The 22541-nt window shown below is 37.0% G+C and overlaps 1 protein-coding gene across 1 annotated transcript; it reads left to right on the forward strand.

Moving 5' to 3' along the window:
* Positions 1 to 1163: 1163 nt before the first annotated feature.
* slc30a2 (solute carrier family 30 member 2) lies at positions 1164 to 22508 on the forward strand. The gene is made up of 8 exons (XM_063495954.1): positions 1164 to 1566; positions 10125 to 10336; positions 11178 to 11324; positions 12876 to 13029; positions 13433 to 13652; positions 13956 to 14061; positions 16904 to 17038; positions 17503 to 22508. The coding sequence occupies exons 1-8, from the start codon at positions 1484 to 1486 to the stop codon at positions 17646 to 17648; spliced, it is 1203 nt and encodes a 400-aa protein (XP_063352024.1). The 5' UTR covers positions 1164 to 1483; the 3' UTR covers positions 17649 to 22508.
* The last annotated feature ends 33 nt before the right edge of the window (positions 22509 to 22541 follow it).

Here is a 22541-nt window from a genome sequence, read left to right on the forward strand (position 1 = left end):
ACCAGTTTGCACCACAAGATGCTGTGGTGAGTCAGAGTAACCTAAAATAGGCCATGAATAGCATAAAATTATTTTCAATTGCAGTCGGATATGTGGAAAAGTTCTTGGGAAAACAAGGGTAAGGCTAGATATAAATATTTTAATAATTAGTGAAAGTTAAAATATGAAAAAGAAAATCCCACTTGCACTGCCAAATAGTAGTAAAAATTCGTTTTTGTTCCAGGTGGTGATTACAAAAAGACAGGTTTCTGCAGATCCAGCAAATTTACGTTTGTCCCATTGGAGCCTGAACGCAGCACTGGAGCGCTGTAGTGCTGAATTTGAGACGAATGACAAGAAAGTCTCACAGCTTAAAATAATTAGCGTATCATGCTGTGTAATGAATATAAAGCATTTCAAAAATAGAGGATTTTGCATGATCATTAATTCAAATTCTTGTTTAGTTAGAGCTGCAGTAACCTGCAGGTACAGAGAAGTATTATTTTAGAATTTTAGAAGCAAACAAATATTTTGCGAAAATGTTAAGATGAAATCCTCCTGAGAACAGAGGGATAAAGGATCTTTCAGTTTAACTTTTTAGGATTTGTGAGTTCACTACAGAGGACATGAATGAAAAGACTGGGGCGCCAGGATTGACACTAGGATGTTAATTTGCGAGGGCTTTGTAAGACTAACTGAGACTTTATGTACAGGATATTAGTATATATGACTGTGTTTTTGTATTACTTTAGTCGTATGTTTTACTTATTTATCTATTTATTTATTTGTTCATTTCTAGCTACATAATGACAATTTAGGTATAAGAGCTATTTTATTAATTGTTACCCATCTGTTTAGAGTTACGCCTAAAATGTTCTTTCCTTTTGTCTAAATACAACAAGAAACACAGAAATTGCACAGAAATGTCCTTTGGCTTTCATATGCATAAATAAAGCTGATGTAAGTAAATGTAAAATGTGGATCTGAAACACACACACACACACACGTATATATATATATATATATATGTATATATATATATATATATATATATATATATATATATATATATATATATATATATATATATATATATACGCTCGTCGTTCACCAATGATGTGCACGGGGTGATCAGTCAGGCTCTGCGCTGCAGGTATCTCTGCCGTCCAGTCACAGCAGCTGCAGTGATCAGCGCGCTGTGTGCCTCATTACTGCCGCTGCAGCTCCACGTTCGAGCCTGCAACTCGGACCAAATTAAAACCTCCCTCAGAAAAAGCCGCATGTGGTTTCCTCCTCCTGCCTCTCAGCACTGCAATGAAGGAATTTCCTCGTTTGTTCTGAAGTCTCTGCGCTCACAGAAATGAGGTCTCGGCCCGAGTTTTCCCCGCGCTAACTGCACAACAGGAAGACCGGACCGGTCGATTCTCACCTGCATCATCTTCACCTTAGAAAAAAAGTCGTACTCTTTTGCCTCTCGGACAGGAGACTGACTGCTGGCTGCAAAATGGATAATAATGCTGGAAATTCGGAAAAATCTCACCTCATAGACGAGAAGAATGCCAAGACATATTCACTAAAACTGCAAAGGTGGGGAAATGCTTTGCTTCATATCACTGCAGCTGCATGAAGAATAATACCACATGTAGGACGAAGTTATGTGAACACATTTAGTCATTTTGGGGCATAAACTGTCTATAAACTGTGGGGGGGAAACGAGAACAATTCTTTGTTTGCTGACACTTAAAGAAAAATGCAAGTAAGCAGATTTTGTGAAGGACATCAACATTTTTAATAGAAAACTTAAAATATTCTTTTTTTAAATTATAATTTTAAGATAGATGCAGGAAGAATCCACTATTGTTGCACATTATCTTATAAACGTGCGTAATGAAGGCGCACTGAGAGCGGTTGTTATAGTGCACGTTGAGCAGGCTGTGGCTCTCACGGGTTGTTTTATGTGAATGAACAAATTCATTTCCATGCTTGGCTTGTTTCTGGACAGCCTGTGACAAATGGCCCCGGGGCCAGTTCACTGAGCAATGCTAAAAACTCATCATCTGTCATTAGCAGAGGCTCCAGCCTGCAATCACAGAGGGTACACACACACACAACCAATCCATGTAGGTGCTTAAACCTGCAGATACAAAAAAATACACAGCAGAGAATATTACTAAAAGGCATACACAAAGCTGGTTCGAATTTTTAATTCTAGGATAGGATAATAAAAATATTAAAACATAGTTGGAATGCGCCCCTTTTCTGGCGTATTTAAAAAAATAGCTCCCACATTATAGAAATAAGTTGTATAAGATTTTCAAGAGGCCCACGTGTAAAAACACCACTTTTAATAATTGAATTAAAAAAAACACTGAGTTTAAAATATAGATGGCGGAGCAAATGAACGAAAAAAAGACGATTTTATGCGCACAGTCAAAGCTGATGCAAACATGTGCATCAGCTTTGTTTGCTCAACATCCAGCCGGCTGCTGCAGAAACACACCTGGTGGTTTTTCAACGCGCTGCAGAAAAAAAACAGGTGGAGACGCTCTCTCGCTTTAATATGAAATACGTGAGGAAAATCAAATGCAATCGCCCACTCAGCCATTAATCATAATCCTGCAGAATTGTCTGTTATTTTCAGCCTTTAGAGGCCCTCATGATGCACGTTTCCACCTCTTTGATCAACTGTTTTTAAGTCAGTGAAGCTGGTAGTTGGAAGTGAATCGATGCCTTTGATTTCACGCTTTAAAACTGGCTGTTTTATTTATTTATTTTTTTAAAAGATAATTTCCAGATACAACATGATTAAAAAGAGATAAGGTGGCAGAAATTGTACGCTTTATAAAGCAGGAGAAGAAAAAGGGAAGCTCCACCGGGTGGGAAACACGTGTTTTACAGGGTTACTTACTTGCAAATATTAGTGCAAACTTGCAGGGCCTTTGTATTGTATTTATTTATGTATTTTGAATCAATCAAATAAAAAAGCACATTGATCTAACATGATGTTGTAGAAATAAGTGAAATAGGCCTACTGATCATTTGGGATTCAAAGAAGTGTTCAGAAACACAGACAGATGTGCATATGGCGCTACATTTGGGATTTCATGCACCATTTGCGCCGTTCTTGTGCAAGTGCACGCATGTGTTTACAGTGTCATCTTTAGCATTTTCCTCCCCAGCTGGCAGTAAAGTGACCTTTGTTGTTCACATTTAAACCAAATATTTCTACAGTATTTTTGATGTATTTTAGAATCAGCAGAACTCGTAATCAAAAACACAGGAATAGATGTAAACATTAGCATTAATGTTAATAAAATAAATACGAGCATCCAAGGATTCCAAAGTCAGACTTACTCAGTCTGTCACTTAGAATTCATTTAATTTCCACCGCCAAACATCACAGGAGGGCTCAACCCTCCGAAGTTCTGTTTTATCAGCTTGAATCTGCTGTTTCGTTTTTCAAGTAGTAAAAACGAAAATGATAAGAAAAAGAGCTTGCATAAGTTTGGAACAATGATTGCTAATCCATTTATAAAATGTCAGAAAATCGAGTAAAAGATCATTACAAATCAATTTAATACGGATGAGTAACAAATACAAAAGTGATTGGATGATTAATTAGTAAGTTGAGATAAAAAAAAAATAAATCTCAAAGTATTTGTTTGTAAGTGCCTGACTGTATTTGAGGAGGAAAGAAGGGGTGCGCCAACTGATCCTTACCCAGGTACCTCTAATGAGGTTAATCCGTCCATGTAATTCACTCTTAAAGTCTTTGTAACATCTAACTGATGGCTATGCTCATGATGTTTAAACTTTGCTTTGTGGACCACTTACAAGCTTTAGCCATGATTCTGAGGTTACCAGGCTTAAAAAGAAATAAAAAAAAATCTTTCACTCCGTTTAGTGATCAGTAATTACTCTCGTGACCAATTGATGGTGCTGTGGATTCAGTAAGGGTGTTTCCATCTTCTTGAAGATTTGTTAAATGTTTGTCATTAATCAGAGTAAATGTGCAAAATAAATTCTGACCATTAAAATACATTTTTAGTCAAAGCCAAAATCAGGAGATTAAAACCTTTGATATTAAAGGCACAGCAGTTCTTACATTTTTCAGTCAAATGTCAGTAAGTCATTCAGCAACAAGCAGAAGTAGTTATGTATAGCTAAAAGGCATCTATAGTACTTTAATGCTTTAAATGTGCTGTATTGATTGGAGGTAGGCCTGTGATTTGGTTTCCACGCACAAAACTTAAACAATAGGTGTATGTGCATTTTTTAAACATTAGGCACCACTGGATACACCGAGTTAAGCTATTATGTCAAAATATGAGGTTAATTATCTCAAAGTTTGAACTAATTCAAATTTCTGAGAAAATCACTCAAAACTTAAAATTAAGTAAGAATTTATTTATTTATTTATGTGGCAGGAACAAGCTGTCATACATATCTCAACAATTTTTCAATCTCTCAAAAGTCCCATTTTTGAAGAGTGAACCATTGACCACTAGAGGGAGATGCATTGAAACTGTGGCATTTTGGACAAAGTATTTAATGTACACTAGTGGTTCCTTAATGTTTTCTGGCATGCCCAGAAAACAAAAAAGAAGGCAAAAGGTCCACACCCCAGAAAACCTGAATTTAAAATAAATAAATAATAGTCAGCACATTTAATATCAGAAAACCAGATCTATTTAACTTAAGTCCACTGCATATTTTCCTTGATTGGTCACACTCCACCTGTATCAGCTCCCACAGTTTAAAAACCAGTGATGTAAGCAAATAATTCCTATTCCTGGTATTACAGTGGGACGTCCCAAGGCTGAGGCACATCAAGTGGTTGTCATTTTAATTGATGTGACCATATTGGATTTTATTGAGAGTTTGAAAACAAATTCTTGTTAATGACCAATAGCTGGTGCTATTATGCATCATTAATCACCTAATTAACAACATCACAAACTATTTATTTTGTCTGACCAACATTGCACGAAATATTTAAGGGACTTTCGTATAATTTAATATACATTTTAATATACAACATAATAAGTGTGTCACAAGGGATTTAATCTAATCCATGAGAATGAATATTACAGATTGAAGACCAGTGATGAAAAGGAAATGTGACTTCGGTCTGCAATGTGATGTGAAATCATCGTAAACTGTAAACATGACTTATGGTGCACTGATGTGGACTTTTTTTTTCTCTCTGGGGAAAAACAAAGGCAAATCTCATGGGTCATTCACAAACATTTAAAAATAAATGTTTTTGTTTACATAAAAAAGCTGGATCATCTGGATAAAACCAGGGCCTTTTATTAAGGTTAAAAACATGGACTCTTGACCAAGATCTCACCAAGTGTAAAGCTTTCAAAACCTCTAATTAAAATATTAGAAACAAATGTAGCATCTGTAGAAAACACAAATCTGCAGGACTGTATTATATATATATCTCACTGGTATGATGTAACCAACATCCTTTTCAAACTACAGTGATTTTATGATACTGCTTATTTAATAAAGCCTGCACATCACAAGTGATAAAACAAAAAGACGAGGATATAATAAGATGATAATCACTTTCATCCTGTACTCCACTGATTTGTCTGCTGAAACAATAATATGCATATCTGTAAAAAGAAAACACTGCTCAGTAGTTTCTCACTGCAGAGATTCTTCTGTCTGTTAACAAAAGTACTGCAGGATGTTCTGATACAGCAGATTGCAGTTGTAATTAAATGCTTGTGATTTTGTTTTTTTCCCCCGCTGGACTTCCAAGGTCTCATTTCATTTCACAGATCGCTGACTTTTCCCTGAGGTGTCTCTCTCGCTCTGTCTGTGCTGCCGATGCTGGGCAACAATAAACGCTGCTTACCTGCCCTGTGGGGTATTGACAAAGACATGAAATCTACTTTGAAAAGAAAATCTAATGTTCATAATCTTAAGGAGACTCATTGGGTCTGCCATATCGTCAATTTGCAAGGGTGGCAGTGAAAAAAGTACTTGAGGATGACTGCCAGAGAAATATGAGCCATGTATCATTAATAATTACTATTTTTTTTAATTATATTTGGATTGCAGAAGCAGGTTTTTTGGCAGTTTATAGTACCATCTCATTCTTGTGCTTATGTTAGTTGTATTTAAATGAAAAATAATCATTGATGCCAGACACCAAAAGTGAGGCGGAGTCAGCAGAGAGCTGTAGAAATCCCTAAATACAGACCATTGAGTGAATTATCCCACTCAGGGAACGTCTCAGTGAGGACATTTGATTGTTAAATTGAATATTTTGGTAATTGTAAGTGTTATTTTTTTCCCAGCAGAGTCAACATGAGGAGCAATCTGTGCTACTAAAAGACGCTCAGACACAGTTATGTTTGACCTGCGATCATCTGACTTAAACCAAAGGACTTAAAAACATTAAGACTATTAGCACTAAACGCTGAAAGCAAAAACTAAGATGTACCAATATATTTTTTGTGGTTTGTGCATTTTTTGTTCTTTCTAAGGTCTGTAGTGTTACACATAAAATGCATGAACAGGAAAATACGCATTACAAACAAACATAAAAGCTTTTTCTTCAAATTTGCTTTTATTTCTTAAAAGAATTGAAGCCCAGTCACCATCAGGGTCAAAACATCGTCACCACTTTGAAATAAATAGACTGCAAAAAACACATAATTGTAAAAACTTTGAAATATATTGGATTTTAAATAAGTTATACTTGTATTTGCATTTCAAATATAATTTTAAACACACTTTTTTCAATTCTCTGGGGGTGCGTTTTGCAGGTAATGTTACAGTCACAATGTGTCCACCTAATTAATGGATTTGACTATTTGAACTGACAAATTAGTGCTGAATGCTACTGAGCCAATTAAAGGCACAGCTGGGTGATTCTATTACTGCGGTTGGCTGGGCGTGTTTTCAGTGTTTAAAGCCAAGGAGCCACTTGATTAAGGAGTGCTGACCAACAACCATATTGTTTCCAAAAGAACAGTGCAATTTACTACCTAGATCAAATAAAATAAACAGTAAGTTCATAAGGTATTAATTTGCATCAGAATGTTTGGATGAGAAAGTAAGAAAGTGCAAACAAAAACATTTCACACTTAATAAATGTAAAACCACCATTAAGTCCACCTTTAGTCAAATCAGCTTTATTTGTATAGCATGTTTAAAAGACATCAGGTGTTGGCCAAAGTGCTGAACATAAGGACAATGTAGGCAAAATAAACAGAACAGATTAAAATAAATGGAGTAATAAGATGACAAGAAATCCATATATATGCGCATACACCTATATACAAATGCATATACTAGCATATATGTACACATGTATACACACATGTATACACCAACATTTTAGACAGCACAGATGAAAAGTCATGAAAAAAATGATCAGGCTTCACTGTGTTCAGTTTACCTTCAGAACAGAAAAAAATCTTGTTATGTTTGAATTTGGCAGAAGGGTTACAGATGTTAATGGCACAGATGTTTGCTTAACAGGCGGCCCTTCCCCCCTGACAATGTTGCGCTGCAGGCCACACAGTGTGTTTAATGTCTGAGGATATTTTGCACGAATCTTTTGAACAGGATATTTTTTTTCTGCACACTCTGGAATTTATCATCACCCCAAGGTTTCATTGTGTGTGTGTGTCTGTGTGCGTGTGTGTGTGTGTGTGTATGTGTGTGCGTGTGTGTGTTTGGGGTTTTCTCTCGGGTCCCGGTGGTATAATTGAACAGAATCTGTTTTCCGCCTGGCTGCTTCTTTTGAGGTTGGACATCTTCGAAGACGAGTGTGTGTGTGATAATCGTACAGCGCTCGCAATCTCCTGTGTGAAGAGTGTGACATTAAAGTGTGTGTCTGGTTATCTCAAGTGAGGCCAAATTAGCTTTTTTCCACCTCATTAGTCACATCATCGAATCCTCCCCCACGCATGATAAGAACAGCAACCTGTGTGTGTGTTTGTGTGTGTAAGAGAGAGCGACAAAGATAGAAAATAGAATGGAAAAGTCAGCATTTTCTTTTATTCTCAGCAGTAATCCAGTCTGGTCTGCATCTTGCCAGGGTTCAAGTATACATAGATGTGTAATGTCCAGATTGAACACTGAAAAATTTTGTATTTATGTGCAAAATGAACAGAATGGCAGCTATTAAATGACTACAGTATTATTTATTTTAATACTTCTACTGTTTTAATTTACTAAATTACCAAATAAACAGGTCAATTTATTAGGTATTAGGTAATTTATTCAGTTGCTCACTATTGCATATATTTAGTCAACCAGTCACATGGCAGCAACTCAGCAACATTTAGACATACCCAGAACCTTGTTCCATCTGTGCTATAAGAATTAAGGCAGTTCTGAAGACAAAAGATTGTCCAACCCAGTACGAGTGAGGTGTAACTAATAAAATGGCTGCTGAGTGTACACATGTTTTTGTATTATAATCAACTTCCTTCAAATTTCTTTGGAATTACCTGGTACTAGGTTTGAATGGTTGTCTGTGTTCTCTGTGAATCTCTGTGGTTGATGGGTGACCAGTACTGGGTACACCCTTCTTCTTGCCAAACAACAGCAGGTATAGTCTCCAAACCTTGGCAGTCCTAATAGGATTACTGGTAAATAAAATGGATGGATGGAGTATTAAAAAAAACAAACATTTATCTATTTGTTGTTATATGTTTGATGTTTGGGCAGCGCCTGGCTTCAAGTTTACAGTCTGATTTATTATACACAAGAAGCACTAATTTTATAATTTGCTTGTCAAAGGATTGTTATACTTTCGTGTTAAGTTTTTGTTGTTGTTGTTTGCTGTTTGTTTATTCGTTGTTGTTGTTTTTTGTTTGTTTTTACAACATTTTGGTCAGATATAACTTTCATTCACAAATTTTTTCTCAAATAAAACACTGCTGTAACCTGGATGAATAGAAAACAACACAACGCACAAGACCTAAGATGGAGTGCTTATGAGTTATTAAAACTCAGAAGCAGTCGTGACGTGAAGTTCTGGACTGTAAAACAGGGCAGTCTGTTCACCCTACTTCACTGTCAACATGAATCGATTTTAATGGGTTCTTCATCGAACGAAACAGCGCACCATTCTTTCACTTAAGTGAACACTGACTGCGATGCACTTTGTCAGGTTTCCACTTTGTAAACCATTGGGACTCTATCAAAAGATTATCTGCTGTGCTGTAACATTAGCTAAAATAAATAAATAAAAAATCAGTTCACTCAACACCTAAAACACCTCAGCTATGCTGCTGTTACAAGGATGGACAAAAAAGCAGGCCTCCATGAGATCAGACAGGAGGTATTACTAAGACTGATATTACATTGTTTTAACAGACGTGTCGGTCAGAAGATACAAAAATATATTTTTTTTCTTAATAAGTAGATTTATCTTTAAATGCACCCATCACACTGCAGACTAGCTCAGATCTTCAAATATAATGCTTTCTGTCTGAACAGCCAAGCATGATTTCTATTATTTATACTGTATATAGTGCTTTTCTAGTCTCATTGACCTCATTTAACAATGCATTAAAACTGAGCTTTGTAGTTATCTACCTCTCATTTATGATCAGTGTAGAATTACCAGTTAACCCAGCATCCTTGTCAGTTAGGGTTTGAACTGGGAACTGTCTCTGTGACAACACTCATATTTATTATTTTATATTTATTATTTATTTAATAGTCCAAGTTACTGACATCATTATACAAAAATGTGAGATGTAAACATGCCAAAATTGCTAATTTCCATCTTTCCCAGGGAAGGTCACATAAAAGCTTTACAATAAACAAATGCATAAAAATATATAACAAATGAAACATCAAAAAACACAGCGAACAACACTCTGTTCATTCATTACCTGAAAAAATCAAACATTACAGCTGATACAGGTGATTTAACCAAGTATGTTTAAATGTGGTACTGAAAGCTAGAGCAACAGAACAATACTGCAGGTGTAAGATTATAATGGCAGCCCTGTGCATCATAGGTAGGTTCTTCAGGAGGAACAGCTTGAGGGTCACATTGTTTGATCAGGAGCAGCTAAATGATAATGGCATCCTTCATGGCAAGCTCACTCATTCAACCTGTGAAAATATACTACTGTTTATTTTCTGCCCCCCTGCAGCTCCTTTCCAGACTCCAAAGAACATTATCCAGACTTCCCTTTAAAGAATGGAGGCATGTCGGGCGCCATCGAGCTGAAACGACCTGTCAGCACTCACTGCCACGGCCCCAAAGCGTCGGCATGCGAGGAGAGCGTGGACAAGCTCCTGGCCAAGAAGAAACTCTACATCGCTTCAGCAGTCTGCCTCGTCTTCATGATTGGCGAGGTCATAGGTAAGAAGCACCAAGAAAAGAAATGAATGAGAAAAGAAAGCAACTTGAATGGTGACCTAATTTGTTATGTGCCTTCTCAACCATCTGGACATAAATAAACTTCCCTACTGGATATTCACACACCATAAAGTGTGGAGATTTGTGTGGGACACAGTACTTATGACAGGAAGATGGTTATAAGCACTTATAAAGCATAAGAAGCTATTACATTTGACCAAATTATCACTTTTGACAGGAGCAAAAAAATCATCCAGACAAGTGTTCATGCAGACGTTAGTATCATTTTAAGCATCATAGCAAGAAATGCTTCAGTGGTGAACTATTGAGGAACTCCTTTATTTCATTTTTCTTTTTATAGTGTAACTTTTTTACTGTTAAGAGAATAAAATGGTGGCTGACATTCACTGGCTGGTTGCACGGATATTTAAAATGTTCTAAAAGAATAAAATCGCTCTTTTACCTGAGGCAACTGAGGCTTTAAATTACATGTTTAATATACCTCTGAGTGTCTAAGATGTGTGTATTTAAAAGCTATTAAAAGAGATGTTATTACCCAGCAGGTACTTTCACAGTTGGCGAGCTATGACACACTTCACTTTTTAATAAAAATCTTTTTTTATTAGCTAAATGTGAATGAAAATAAATACAGCTTCACACTTTCTGTTTGCTGTGTTCTGTTTGGATATCATATTCAACATTTATGTACATACCACAAAAAAAAAGTGACATGAGTTGGATTATGTCTCTTTCCTTATCTTTAAGCAGACTATTATAAACGCAGTCTCATGGCTCATATACATTATCATTTGTGCCCTGTGTCATTTTTCCTCCTGATTTACAGGAGGCTACCTGGCCCACAGCCTGGCCATCATGACTGATGCGGCCCACCTTCTGACAGACTTTGGCAGCATGATGGTGAGCCTGTTCTCCTTGTGGATCTCCTCCAGACCGCCCACCAAAACCATGAACTTTGGTTGGCACAGATCAGGTGAGAATAATAAGAATTCAGATTCAGCTTCATGTATACTGGATGCTGGAGACAAACATTTCGTATATGCATTATATTCCTGGTCATTTGTAGGAGTTCCTGGGCCTGAGTAATTTTGTGTAGATTTTCTTTTATTTTGTCCATGTAAACTCCACATGGGCAAAATAAACTCTACATGCCCTCAACTTGCTTGAGTCACTAGATGTATTGTGGCTATCCTGATTGCATGCCCTGGTGTATCCCTGTGTAAACGTTGGGGCAGGTATTGTCAGCCTGGATTGATGGTCTCACTTTTTAAGAAAAGGAACTAGAGGCTGTTTTCTAACTTCAAGTGATCGCTCTCATCAGCCTGCCTGAAAACATCTACACCAAAATACAGGAGAGAAGAATCTAAACAGTATAAACTTTGGATTCAGGAGGAATGATGTGGTCTTCCCTCAGTTTTGATGTGTTTTGTGAATTTGAAGAAGGCATTTACACATGTCCCTTTTGTTTTCTGTGGGGGGTTCTCCAAGAGTCCAGCGGTGCTGCAGTTCGGTAAAGGGTTCCTCTTTGTTACCATCTTTGTTCATAATTCTTATGGACAGGATTTCTAGTTGCAGTCAGTCTGCTGAATTAAGGTGGTTTGACTATCTGAGTAACACACCTACCACCTCCTAAATGAAAATTTTCTGGCATAGTATGGGATGAGGACCTGGAGTAGACCCAGGATACGCTGCAGAAATTATGTCTCTCGGCTGGCTTGGGAACACTTTAGTGCCCACCTCACAAGAGCTGGAAGCTGTGGTTGTAGAGAGAGGGAGGCCTGGTCATTTCTTTAGACTGCTAGTATCATGACACAGTCCTATGCAGGTGGCAGAAAATGGATGGATGGATGGATGGATCTTCTGCTAACCTTCTCCTGGGAGCATTTTTATACTGAGAAAAAATATTGTCTTCATCCTTTTATTAATTTAAAGGATTTGTCCTATATATCAGGTTTATGGCGTTCACATGGTGGCTTACACAAGGAGACATTATATAGACAGATTCCAGATACAGATTATAGAGAGTGCAGTGTTTAGCCTTAACCCTTGGAGACAGAAAATGAGAGCTGTTATCTACAAACACATATTAAGACAGATTTGGCATCTATGAAATCACCCATTAGTTATGAATTCCTGTTTTAAAGCCTTTATCTGAACTCTGTCGCCACGGCCATTTTGCTATTTTGAGACCACTTGTTTTGAGCAAGTAATGACTCTGACTGAAGTACAGAGGGAGGCTCATATGGTGTAGAGTTTAAGTGTAGCCTGCTTTATTGGCCTTTTTATCTCTAATGGGACCATCATTTACAAGATGAACATTAACTTGCATTGACTAAGACAGGGAACTGGTGATTGAGGCCATCAACTTATTAGTAAAGTCAGTTTAGTTTAAGCTCAGAAGAAGCAGTTTAATTTTAAAAGTATATGGTCAGCAGCATACAGTCGATGTGCCTCTTTATTATCTGTGAAGAACTGCATGACTACAATAAAGTAATAAAGGTTCATGATTTTCTTCTCCTTCCAGAGATCCTCGGGGCATTCATCTCAGTCATGTCCATCTGGATCGTTACTGGAGCTCTGGTCTATTTGGCCATTGAGAGGATCGTACGTAACGACTATGAGATTGATGGACACGTCATGCTGGTCACCTCTGGCTGTGCTGTCATCGTCAATATTGTGTGAGTGCTTCACACCTTTAAAAGTATATTAACGCTTGTAAAATCTTTGCTCTCAGTGTATGCTGCTGCTATTGATACTATTACATAATATTACTATTACTTTTACTATTAATGAAAAAAAGTACAAATATTTCACTAACAAAAACCGTAGACAGTATTTAAAAGATGGCTGTAACCATGGCAATCTCACTCACTGATTAATGAAGCATTTCCTCTACTGACATCTCGGTCTAATGAGACCAGATGCAAGAAGCAAAAGGGAGGATCTGATTGAGAAAAATGATGGACTTGTGCTTATTCGGTATTCCGTCATATCTTAGAAGAGCACATCTGTTTCCTGAGTGCCATGAAGCAAGGCATGCGAATACAACTGATGACCCTTTGTCTCGTTTCCTTTCTCTAGCATGGCGTACATCCTCCACCATTCGACCACCTTCCACGCTCACGGCAGCGGTTACCACCAGATCGACGAGGATGGTCAGAGCCCCGTGGTTCATGGCCACTCGCACACCCTCCTCGGCAGTCATGGTAACACAAGCGTCCGTGCTGCCTTCATCCACGTGGTGGGAGACCTGCTGCAGAGCGTCGGCGTCATGGTGGCGGCGACCATCATCTACTTTCGGGTCAGATAAACAGATATATTACATGATATAAAACAGAGTCATATTAAAAGCACAAAGACATGCTTACAGGTACATGCATATTTGTATTCTGAGCATTAGAGAATTATATTTGAATGTGTACAAAGAAACCATGTATGGCTTCTTGTTTATTATGGATGAAAGATTCAAGCATTTCTGTTGTGTTGCAAGATGTTCCTGTTTTTGTGCCTGGAGCACTTTAATGCCTCATGACTGTGGAAATCACCATCTGACGCCCTTTTCCTCGCTCTTTATAGTGTCCTTAACCTCTTTTCTCTCTTTCAGCCCGAGTATAAAGTAGCAGACCCCATCTGCACGTTCCTCTTTTCTGTCTTTGTTCTCTGCACCACTGTCACCATCCTCAGAGACGTCTTTAGGATACTCATGGAAGGTATTAAACAATCAACAGCTTCTTATGTTCGAAACACTTTTTCATATTTTAATAGTGGAATCATACACTGTACCTGATAGTTCCCATGAAGTATAAAGTATTTTTGTTATTATGCAAAAGGGGTACTTCACACCAGATTTACATATGTGTTTGTCCTCTTGCTTGTTGTGCCACTGATCTATCTACATACTGGGTTCTCCAGATCAGCTGTAGAAATGCCTGTTTTTGAGTTCAGGAGGGAGCTGACTTTGTGGGCTCAAAATGGAAAAACATATATTTGAAAAACTCACAAACTCGTGTCAGAAATTATAATGCAGTTACTCAAAAAAAAACAAAAACAAAAAACAAAAAAACAAACCCATATAATGATAACAAACCCTGTTGTAAGACAATAATTCAATATTTATTTATTTATTATAATTTAATTAAACACATTGAAGTTCAAAGATTTGATTCAAAGCATAATATATATACAATTACAACATATCTTCAGAAGTTCTTCTTTAAATGGAATTTTAACAAATTCAATCCAATCCAATAAATCCAGTATAAAATCAGGCCAGTTGTTGTGTCCTGAAGTTGTTGTCCTAAAAAGAAAAAGAAAATTGCATCACACTGAAACTTATTAAAAAGATCATCCAGAAAAAATACATTTTTCAATACTGTGATAAATGTTTAATGTGAAGATGCTTTAGATACAACGGGTTCATCTGTAGCTGGATTTGACATGAATGATTATTATTTATTTTTCTTCTTTTATTGTGTTAAATCTGAGGTTTAGAATCTAGTTCATAATTTTCCTTACATGCTGATTGTGGCATCAGGGGCAGATGTTATATAAGCTGTAGCTTCTGTCACACCCTTTCAGTTTGAAATGTAAATAAAGATAAAATAAGATAAAATAAAATATAACTGTTATAGCGTCTCCGTCCTCTAGGCTTGGCTTAGAGTGACTTTAATTTCTTTTTCATTTGGTGAAGTTGAGGGTCTGTGCAGATGTTTGCATGCCTGCTTACTTTTTCTGCGAGTGAAGACTCAGCTGCAGAGACTTTGCATTACAATGCACCAAACATGGATGCAACCCAGGTGGCAGACTTCAAAGAAGTATAGCAGGAATGACTGCTCAGCCGTGGTTTCTCCAGCTGTTTGTGTATGTGTTTGCAGCAGAGTATAATCGAGGCCTTACTGTGCAGAAGAAACTGTGCAACTGCCCATGACAAGAAGCTCAGGCTAACAGCAGAATGTAATGATTAATGGCAGCTCCCTGGCTGTAATTTCAATTACATGCTTCTTTTGGTTAGCAAATATAGTTTAGTAGGAAAAAAAACACACAGTTCCCGGTGAAACTGCTTAAAACTAAATTGGTGGATTTGATTTAATTTATACATTTTTTGGGGGTAAATCTATCACAGTCGGTGGAAAAATACATTGTGCAGTTTTTCTAATTATATTTTTGTTGCCTTAAACACCACAAACTACCTTTGCTATATTCATGGGTACCCAGGTGCCTGATATCACGAAAAGTAGATGATAAACAGGAATACGAGCCAAAGAAAAAAAAACACAAAAAAATCCAACAAACATAAATCTGATTTTTATTTCCTGACTCTTCAAGCTATAAATTCAGTGTCTCAGCTTGATATGAGATTAGAAAAGGGAGAAACAGCTAGCCTACCAATACCTATAAAGTTCAGTAACACTGTTGTTAAAGCCAGCAGCTTGTTTTAGGTCGACGGTCAGAAACAAGCATGCAGCTACCCTGCATCAGTTTATGCTGTTTATTAGTAAAAACTCTTTTGAGAAAGGTTGAATATTGCTTTAAATTAAGCTTATGTGATATTTCTGACCATGACGCCTGCAGCTAGGATCCAGCTGTCAGGCTTTGACCTGGTATGAAAAAGGTTAACATCACATGTGTCAAAGGACAGTTATGTCATGCGGAAGTGCAAAAAACAACATATTTGGAGCCTAACTGAAGTATTCATGGCTTCAGATATGTATGTCCCCAAGCTCCACATGGCATGTTTGTGTAAAACAGCAGAGAAACGCGTCTGTGGTTTTCCTAGCACAGAACAAAGAGCAGGAGGACAGATGGTCACATCCTGGGGATGCCCTGAGATGTTAGATCACCCAAGTCTCTGCACATCACTGAACTTTCACACGATGACCCAAAGTAGCTTTTGGGCATCTTTGAAAAGAAGCTCACAGTTTGGTGTCAATGAGCAAAATTATAATGTGCATGAGAGCCATGTATCTGATGTAGTACTGCATACATACATCAGAGTTTTAATACTTGTATTTATGATTAGTTTGCATTTATATTTCTTTTTGGGTTGATTTTACTTTCAGTTTGTTTCCATCGTAGGTTTGTCTGTTTATATGGTTTGAAATGTCAAATTATAGCCTATTTTTATTACTTTCACTGTTAGTTATAGTGTTTTTATAATCTTAACGTAGAAATATTTCCCAGATTTAAGATGTTCAGAATAGATATTGTAGTACACAAAACAAATTTTGAAGGCAGTCATGCAACTACCTCAGTCTCATGTTCAGGAATGCCTCCTCCTGCACATTGTCTCTAGTTTTAGTGACTAGTTTTAATTAACTATAACTAGTCATGATTTTAGTCAAATTTGACTTCTTTTCAACCTGTAGATCAGTAAAATAAAATATATTACTGTGTGCTTATCGAGGAATAATATTGCTCTGTATAACAGGCCAAAATCAGCCAGACAAAGCCTCTGTGTAAACCATCTGAAGCAGACTGTTTGCATGTGAGCCACACATTCACAGACATACTGTTAACTTGGTGTGTGTTAATTTATGGCCCGTTGTTTTTCAGGGTCACCTAAAGGAATCGAGTTTAACTCGGTGAAGGAGGTGCTGCTGTCGGTCAAAGCTGTGAAGTCCATGCATTGCCTGCACCTCTGGGCTCTGACTCTGGGTCAGGCGCTGGTTTCTGTTCACCTGGCCGTAGGTAAAGTAACACACTGATCTACAGACTCCAAACTACAGTGCATAGTACAGTGAGATGCACAGGGAATTAAAAAAAATGTGTCTAAGAATACAGTTCTACAAACTTTCCAGGTCGGCAGGGTTTAAAATTAAAGAGAGAAAAAGACAGAGCAGAAGAACTCAATAAAAGCTGATAAAGAGGAAATCAGTATAAATAACTAAAAAGGTGTGAGTGGGACTTTATAAAAGAGCATGATCATTTGGTCATGATTAGAAAAAATAAACTGTGCATTGTCATTAGGCTAGCGTACTTTAGCCAGACATTAAAAGCTCCACATAGCTGATGAGCATTAGCCGGCATATTCCGATATGGGAAGAGACAACTGTGATACGAAATTGTGGATTTCTGTGTTACACCCCTAACAGACCACAGTAGAGTAAACCACACTCGCTCTGTTGATTTTTACCTTCTTGTTTCCCCACCAGAGGAGGGCACTGACCAGCAGTCTGTGCTGCAGGAGGCCACTGACCTACTCCACACCAAGTTTGGTTTCTACAGCATCACCATCCAGGTAGAGCTCTACTCTGAAGACATGAGCTACTGCTCCCACTGCCAGGACCCCAGTGACTGATAAACAACCAGAGTGGACTGGACCCAGCAGGACATGGACGACTAAGACACATTGTCATTCTCTCCTGGTGGTCTGGAGTCGTGAGGGATGTATTCACAGAGCAGCTTCCCTTCAAGGAAAGAATTTTTTGGTTGTTTTTGCCATTAAGTTTTAAAAGATTTGACAGTGAAATCATCCTTGTGCTGATAGTAGAGTCCTGATACCAAAGCTCCATGCTAACATGGAATATGCCAGTTAATTCAAAGTCCTTCAAAAAGGGGTGGCATGCTTTTTTTCCATCAAAAACTGAGACAATTTCACAAGAACCATCAGGGTGAAGCTGTCCTTGGGGTTGCTGGTGCTAGCTTGTAAGGAAATTTTCAAGAATAAAGGAAAGTAGGGCCCTGAAAAAAACATATTTTACCAAAAATCTGACCTATTCTAATTAATTTCCTCAACAAAACAAAGATCACATCACAATACTATTTATATAAGGACCACTAATATCTTATTTCCACTAATATGGTGCCAGTTCTGCTCTGTTCTACCTTGGTGCCTTTTAAGAATCAGCCCACCGGTTAACTGTAAAGTTACTGTCAGAAACTTGAGTACTTATCATGGAAATAACTTTATGTCCATCTTTGGGGTGAGAAATTTCGTGGTGTAGAGATGGTGCCCACTTTTGGGCACACGTACGACTTTTTTGGTGGAAATGCCTGTGCACAAGCTCACTGGGTTGAAAATAGATATAAGTGATCCATATAAATGATCAATAATAGTAATTGTTCTTCATCAGACACCCTATTTTAAATTAAGAACAGTCATACCAGCTAAAATTCAGAAGTTATGAGTTATACTTTACCGTAAATTCTGCATTAAAACACCTTAAAGACACAGTGACATTATTTATTGATGTCACTGTGTATTAAGTTTTTCTTGTTTCTTTAAAATTAAAAAAACAATTCTGTTTTACTTGCGCCTCAGCAGTGTTTCATTTCAGGCTTAATGGAAGTAAACAGAAAACACTGCCAAATAAATGAGCACACACAGTGATTAGGCTTATAGCTATTCCTACAGTAAGGTAAATCCTTCCTTTGTGAACCTTATAATTAGCACAGTTTACAAAGTTAATATTATGTTGCATTACATAAGAAGTGTTACTCGATAATGAGACAATAGACATTCAAAGAAAGTGTTTATCGAGGTCCTGAATTAAGAGAGGTGAAGCTTCTTTGTTCCACTGAGTTCTGTACAACCAGAAGCCTCATTGAAACTCAAGGAGTCGCCCTCTGCTGGTCAGAAGGAAGGATGCCCATTTCAGACATTTGAACAACAAAGAAATAAATAAATCTGAGGAATTAAATATTTTTTTCCAGCCACTTCTTGATTAATACAACTTTCTTGCTCATTTTAAATGATAAAATGATTAAAAAAAAAAGCCATTGTGAAGGGTGATGAATTGCATGTTTTTAATTTTGCAAGTATTTTATTTGTAGTTGTCTTATACAATTGAAAGGTAGTAATTGTAGCAAAATCCCTTCTTCTTTCAAAAAGATGCTGAATCACTCAAACACTTTAATTCAATCAACTGTGAAATTAGTGTAAGTTAAGTTCCACGAAACAGGAACAGTCTACTCAAAGTCTTCTTCAAATTGCTAAGAAATAATTAAAAACACTTTTAAAGCACCACAGGAGATTGATTTTGCTGACGTGATTAATCTGTGTAGATGTTTGCTCAAAGTAATTTTCAGATTATCTTCTGGGCTATTAATTAAAGGTTTCCCATTAATTTATGAACATCAGCTTTACTCTGTAACAAGAACATAAGATAATACATAAGAGGCATAAGCTAGATCATCTGCTGCAGATGTTAATATGGAGCACCTGATGAAACTCTACTACAGACACATGGATGTCTGTTGTATCAGCTCTACCAGACCCACTACAGTGTAGTCATCTCTATGCAAGGCTTGCAAGCATAACATATTTTTAGTCCTAAAGTGTTAAAAAGCTCACTGATGATTGATTTCTGACATTTCTTTGTGCACATGTTTCAAATACCTGTAACATGCTATCTTATGAGTAAGAATAACAATAACTCTTTAAAAATCTTTTAATTTTGTCTGTACTCTTGGTCACCAAAGACCACATTGTGCTGTTACTAAAGACCACAGGGACATCATGAGACACAAACAGGAAAGGACATGACAATTAAATTGTTAAAGAACAATGTTCATCCTTAAAAGGAAATGTTGGAGGCATGTGGCACTAAATGTGTCACATGCAAAATGTGTGCAGCTCTTCAGTAATAAACTCACATATAAGTTCACACTTTTGTTTTCACTTTAGAAAATATATAAAGACGTATTCATGTTTCCACCAAACAAAGGGAAACATGTTCCCTCTCATGATTGATAGGCACTTTGACAACAAAGAGTTTCAGAATCACGATTAGCTTTCCAAAATGACCTTTAAAAACAGACACGATCAAATCTGTGTTGCATGTGTAGCTCAGAGCTGTTTATATAATGGTGGGCAGAGTATCGATATGGATTGAGCAGAAGGAAAATGAATGGAAAGTGTCAGACTGAAAAAGCATTCACCTACCTCCACTGTCAGATCTGAGTGGACATTTGGGTCTGAGGGCAAAAATGATTTAGTTCTGGAGCCGGACGATTAGTTTCAGCTGCTGTCATCTATCTCATCTCTCTCTCATTCTTCCTGCAGACATCCATCTACTGTATGTTTCTCCATTTCCTGGGCTTTCATCAATCCATCTGCTCTCCATCCATTCATGTTTTGCAAGTCATGAAGCATCAGCTTCCTCTTACCTTTTTATAGACTGGGCTATGACTTTATGCATATCTGACACAAATCTGTTATATTTTAGTTTTGCTTTGTTTTTGACCACAGAATAAGGCAATGCTTATTTTTTGTACTGGGATCCAACCAATCCTAAAGAACTAGGAGAAATTCAAAAGGCATTCCAAATAAGAGATTGGGCCTAGAGACCTAAACATTTTGTTAACTTTCACCAGAATTGTGGACAGATTACTGAACATAGACCAAGAAGCCCAAGAGATTAGTCCAGGGTCCAGTTCGTTTAAAGTGACTGTCAGTCTACTACAGAGAAACACAGAAATATGAAGACAAGAAAAACTATATGAACAAAAGTACTGGGACACCTACACACCACACCTACAGGAGCTGCACCACTTGCAGCTGATCATATAATATCTAGGAGGGAGAAATTTTATGAAATACCTTGTTGCAACTGTGGATCCTATCACTGTACTGTGCTCAAATTCATTGGGCTCTCTAAAGTGACCCATTCTTTCACAAATGTTCACAAAGGCAGACCGCATGGCTAGATGCTTGATGTGATAAGCTTGTGGCAATAGGACTGAAAACACCTCTATTTAAAGATTAAGAGGTGTGGTCCAGTACATTTGTTCATATAGCGTAGTGTTCATATACTGTACTTTAACTAAAAACAATCACAGAATGAATGCAGAGGACCAGGATTATCCACAGCACGCTTCACAGCGAGGTCATTAGTTACACTGAAGATGGCACTTAGAACCGAGCACTTAGACTTACAATTATATATAATTACATAAAAAATACACAGCATTTTAATGGAAAATGTCCACTATTTTAATGTATCCATTGCTTTTGGTGTCATTTACGTGTAAATTCACCATAATTTTTCTTTTTTTCTATTAGATCTAATCCTCTGGGGACAATGAATATGTAAATTAAGTCTTAGAGCAACATGATTATGGTGATTATCTATTAAGTGCCTCCCTCCTTTGGCATGAGAGGAAAAGCTATTTTATGACCAAACTGGAAATTTTAGAGGGCATCATCTTGGGACTTGCTCACTGGTTGTTTCATTCTAAAACATTTTGAGGTGATGGTGGAGCTGGGTATCTTCAACATTATAAGAATTCACTGTCTTAGATCCACAAACACCCACAGCATGTTTTATGGAGATTTCAGATTTAGTTTGTATTTTCTTTCAGGTTGAGAAAATAGAATTTAAAAAAAGCTATTTTACACCCATAAAAAAGCCAATGAGTCCGCCAACATGCCTGTAATGCTTCCCAGCTGCTATCAAGTGTTGATGTTGACTGTTGCTTTAAATGAAAGGACAATTATGCATTGAAATTGCCGAATTCATGTCCATTCTGATCCAAGAGCTTGCATGGTTGTTAGCTGTTATTCAATATCATGTACAGTAAGAAGTTTCTTGTTCAACTGCCAGTCAGAATATGTAGACGCACCATGTGGAGGTTCAATCAAAGAATAAAATCTTCTTTAAAATTCTATATTTTCACCAATTTTTAGAGATCCTATATATTTTTTTTTCCTTTTAGAAATTATAAAATGAGAATATATAAAGGACCCAACACCTACAGATTTTAGGTTAAAACAAAGTAAATATAATAAAGACCAATGCATTTTACTGCACTGGTTTTGATATACATGCAGTTCTCCTATACAGGCTCTACTGTTACAATCGGAGCTTTATAAAGTTTATTTCATTCCAGGAAAAAAAAATAAAAGGAAAAACATTTCCTGTTTGTTCACTCTGAACATCTAATGTCTGAGAATGCTCTGTTATTGTGCCGTTGCCATTTGTGACAATTAAAATTTGTGTAACTGTTGTAAATATGTCAAATAATGTGATTTTGTGTGTACATGTGTAAATACATCTATCTTCCTTGTACAAAAAGTGGTTCCCAAAAAGTCCTATATGTCTGTGTTGTGATGTCACATACGATCCACTTGTCACATGTGTGATGTTTGATATTTGATTTTTATGTGTGGCAACAGTTTTTGTAAAGTGAAATAAAAGACTGCTGATGATGGAAAGAAGCTGGATTATTTTAGTTTAAAAGTTTAACAGGA

Source organism: Pelmatolapia mariae, linkage group LG15 (assembly GCF_036321145.2).
Source record: "Pelmatolapia mariae isolate MD_Pm_ZW linkage group LG15, Pm_UMD_F_2, whole genome shotgun sequence".
Taxonomy (NCBI): Eukaryota; Metazoa; Chordata; class Actinopteri; order Cichliformes; family Cichlidae; genus Pelmatolapia; species Pelmatolapia mariae.